The following is a 3,722-nucleotide window of genomic DNA, read 5'->3' on the forward strand; positions in this document are numbered from 1 at the left end:
CCTCCTTCAAGAGCAGGGGGGATGCATCCCCCTATCCCCCCGGGATTTACGCCCGTGTTAGTGATTGCGGTGCGCTGCGCATAGCGTAGTGCAGCGCGTAGCGCTGCACGGAGCGGAGCGGGGACGCGGGGTGCTCGAGGGGGGTGTCCCCCCCTCGAGTTTGAAAGGAAAATAAAAATAACGCCTAAAAATACCGCATTTCATTGCACATTTTTCTGTATTATATCATATTTTACTTGTTGTTGTTTCATTAAAATCATTATGATTTTGTCAGAAGAAAAATTTGTCATCATACATTCCTTGGGTACTCACATCATTTATTGGCTAATAAGGCCGACTTGAGTCTCTTGACAGTATCCTTCCCCACCCCACCACCCCCACGATCCAGAATACCCAGCCAGAATACGGCCTGACGCGCTGACCCCGGGCAAAGCATGCTCTCTCAATATAACGCAACGGCATGCTGCCTGCATAGAATCAGGAGTAGACGGGGAGCAGAGTAATGTGTGCCAGAGTTCTGGATCATAAAATTTTATAGCTACAGGTGACCTGACCTCATCTGACCCTGGTCTCCGCTTATAGGGGCCTAGATTACACGTATATACATGATATATATGTACCGGCCAAAAGACGGTATAAATTATTGAAAGATTTTGGTTACGGAAAATTTATGGCCTAAAAAAAGTGCCGCGGCGGTCGCCGCGGCTGCCGCGGCAGTTCCGACGCCCTTGTATACAACATGTTATTCGACTTCCGCGCGACTGACGGGCAATCGTGATTTGCGTTCGTGTCCGTGCAGCGGTAGCTGTGCATCGTACGCGCGAATCGCCTGCGAGCAGCACAGCTGCGGTGCCTTCACCGGACCGAGCCCGCGTCGGCGGCAGAAGCGGGTCGTCGGCGGACGTCAGGCGCTCGACGGTGAGCTGCCCCCCATCGCCATCATCTATCATCTGGAGACGCAGCAGATCTGCGTCGGTACTATCATCTCGCCCGTGTGGCTTCTCACGTCTGCGCGCTGTATCTCCAAGATGTAAGTATAAACACGAGTCTGTAATTGAAGAGTGTACGGCACACGGTGCGCGACTTTGTAGACATTTTTAGGTGCAGAAAATTTAACTAGTTAGTGACCCTGTAATGTGTCGCTTGTTGTTGTTGTTGTTGTTATTATTATCGTTTGTTTCGATGTCGTTACGGAGTAATCGTCGTGATAGTACACGGCATAGAGCACAGAGAAGCTTTCGTTACGGCTCTATTGGGGAGGAAGTGAGAGTTTCTAGTACGGGTGGTAGGGTGGACGTCGCGTTGTCGCTATACATCGTTTATTTTTCTCAGTGACAAGAACCCAGGAGGCTATGCGGTGGCTGCCGGCGCGTCATTCCCAAATCCATCCAACCCGAACACACAGCTTAGAACCATCCACAGAATCATCACCAACGCCAGGGCGCATTACACGAGGTATGCGGCTAGACGAAGGCCACGTGTACGTTACGCGTGGATAGTGTTTTTGGCGTATCCAGCAATTCCTCGTATAATCCGAATTGCCCAAAACTAGTAATATCAAGCGAAGATAAAAGATATTCGATATGATGCAATTCCTCTCCTACGAATATATTTCAACGTTAAAAAGATTTGTCACTCTCTCGTGCGATTTTCAGATTTTTCCCCGACTATGACATCGCCATAATACAGCTGGCATTGCCGTTCAACCTCAACGAGTACATTCAGGCAGCCTGCCTGCCGAACGAACCCGCATCGCAAACTGACACATGTCTGACTGCCGGATGGGGCTTCACCAATCCGGGAGGTAAGCGATGACTCCTCAATCGCCTCTCAAACTCGAGTTAATACAAATTCGTTAGTAGACTGGTTACTAGTAAATCACTTCTGTACGCCGGAATATATCCCGACAGAAGGCTTAGCGCAAAGTCGACGTTTAGCGAACGACATTGCCAACTCTGATCTTGCCAGCCGCTAGTAATGGCATGTCAACCATGATGATATTCTCCAGACGAGCAACATTGGCGTGTCATAGATGTATAACATGGTGTTTCAATATTGAGAGAACGTCGTACATAGACCAGCTGAAGCAAAAATAACATCTGCGAATTAATTAAGACAGTATTCCGCATGCGTTGTTTACGGCAATACCGAAAATCGCGATCGCCGCCATCTTTGTTTCGCAGGAATTTCGGGCTCTTTCAACACGCACCTGAACTTCATGACGGTGCCCGTCGTCAGCAGCGACAGCTGTAACGAGACGAAGCACTACAACGGCCACCTAACGGAGCGAACCGTGTGCGCTGGCTACCAACAGCAAGACAAGGCACTGTGCGATGTAAGAATACGCTTAGACATACGCGCGCACGCACGCACGCACGCACGCACAACGCACCACCGTTTAACATCCAATATATATATATATATATCAAGAGCTAATAAATACCTAAAGATATTTAAAGGTACCTAAAGGTATTTATTAGCTCTTGATATATGTATATATATACATATATAATATAATATAATACGGTAAGGTGCCGCAATGATCGCCATGTTATTTAAGTTCAACATAGTTAAAAGCAACATAGGTAATTAACATTCACATGCTTTTTAATTTTTTCATGATATTCTATATGCGTATGAATACGGTTATTTCTAGAACGAGGTTAGGCTCGCGGTTATGGTCATGTTACATGCTCATACATGTTCATGTTTGTGCGTCTATATTACACAGCAGTCGGTCCTATATAGTTACCCCCCCCCCACTTATTGGTGCACAACTTACGGCTTGGGCATGGGAATCTTAAGCTCGTGCATTCTATGCACTTGTGACATTATTAATCACGACGAATGTGTGGAAGTAAGCGACGCATGTGTTTCTCCACTGTAGCACGACGAAGGAGCGCCTCTGCTGTGTCAGGACTCGCCCGAGGCGCCGTGGCAAGTGAAGGGAGTGCTGAGCAGCCAGCACAAGTGCGGTCTCTCCCGACAGCCCTCCATCTACGCCGACGTCGCCAGCATGGCAACCTGGATTCGAAGCATCATCTACAGATAGAAGCCCTTTACATGTCTAACGATACATAACAACAAGAAGACAGCAAAGAGGAAATGCCGTTTTCCGAATACCACGTTGATGCTAGTTCTATAGGGACTCATGAGAAAGGCTACGCATACAGAATTATTTCACTATTGCACTGGAAGTACGTTTACGTAACATTACCAACCGCCTAAAACTAGTGTCAACAGGGTAAACACTATATATATATATATATTATATATAATTATATATATATGTAATACGGAAGATAGTTCTTCTGGTGGATGTACGGTTGATGACCGCGCGTTGAACGCGGTTGATGAACGCGCGTTGCTGACCGATCGCAATTCTCTGCACACGGGTTCAGCTCGTTGAAATGCGCAGCGAGTCGTGCCGCCGGCTCTATATATGTGACACGATAGAAGCAGAGGGCGGTCTCACCGTCGCAACCTGTTAGAATTAAAGTAACGAAGCAGCAGGTGCTTGGGACCAATGACCGGACGGTGCTTTACAGAGCATGCACGCCCCCCCCCCCGCCGCTCGTGTATGTGTGTGTGTGTGCGCGCGCGCGCGCGCGCGTGCGTGCGTGTGTGGTGTGTATCAGTGTGTATCAGTGTGTGTGTGTGTGTGTGTGTGTGTGTGTGTGTGTGTGTGTGTGTGTGTGTGTGTGTGTGTGTGTGTGTGTGTG

At 48.1% G+C, this 3,722-nt stretch overlaps 1 protein-coding gene across 1 annotated transcript in view; it reads left to right on the plus strand.

Annotated features, from left to right (window-relative positions):
* The window catches only part of LOC106809509, an 11,869-nt gene extending 8,247 nt beyond the window's left edge, over positions 1-3,622 (plus strand). Inside the window, exons 10-14 of the mRNA XM_014812606.1 lie at positions 800-1,030; positions 1,333-1,455; positions 1,656-1,804; positions 2,184-2,335; positions 2,888-3,622. Of these exons, the coding sequence (XP_014668092.1) occupies positions 800-1,030; positions 1,333-1,455; positions 1,656-1,804; positions 2,184-2,335; positions 2,888-3,052 (820 nt within the window). The 3' untranslated portion in view covers positions 3,053-3,622. The remainder of the gene's footprint in view (positions 1-799; positions 1,031-1,332; positions 1,456-1,655; positions 1,805-2,183; positions 2,336-2,887) is intronic.
* Positions 3,623-3,722: the final 100 nt, after the last annotated feature.

This window comes from Priapulus caudatus, unplaced genomic scaffold, assembly GCF_000485595.1.
Source record: "Priapulus caudatus unplaced genomic scaffold, Priapulus_caudatus-5.0.1 Scaffold15, whole genome shotgun sequence".
Lineage (NCBI taxonomy): Eukaryota > Metazoa > Priapulida > Priapulimorpha > Priapulimorphida > Priapulidae > Priapulus > Priapulus caudatus.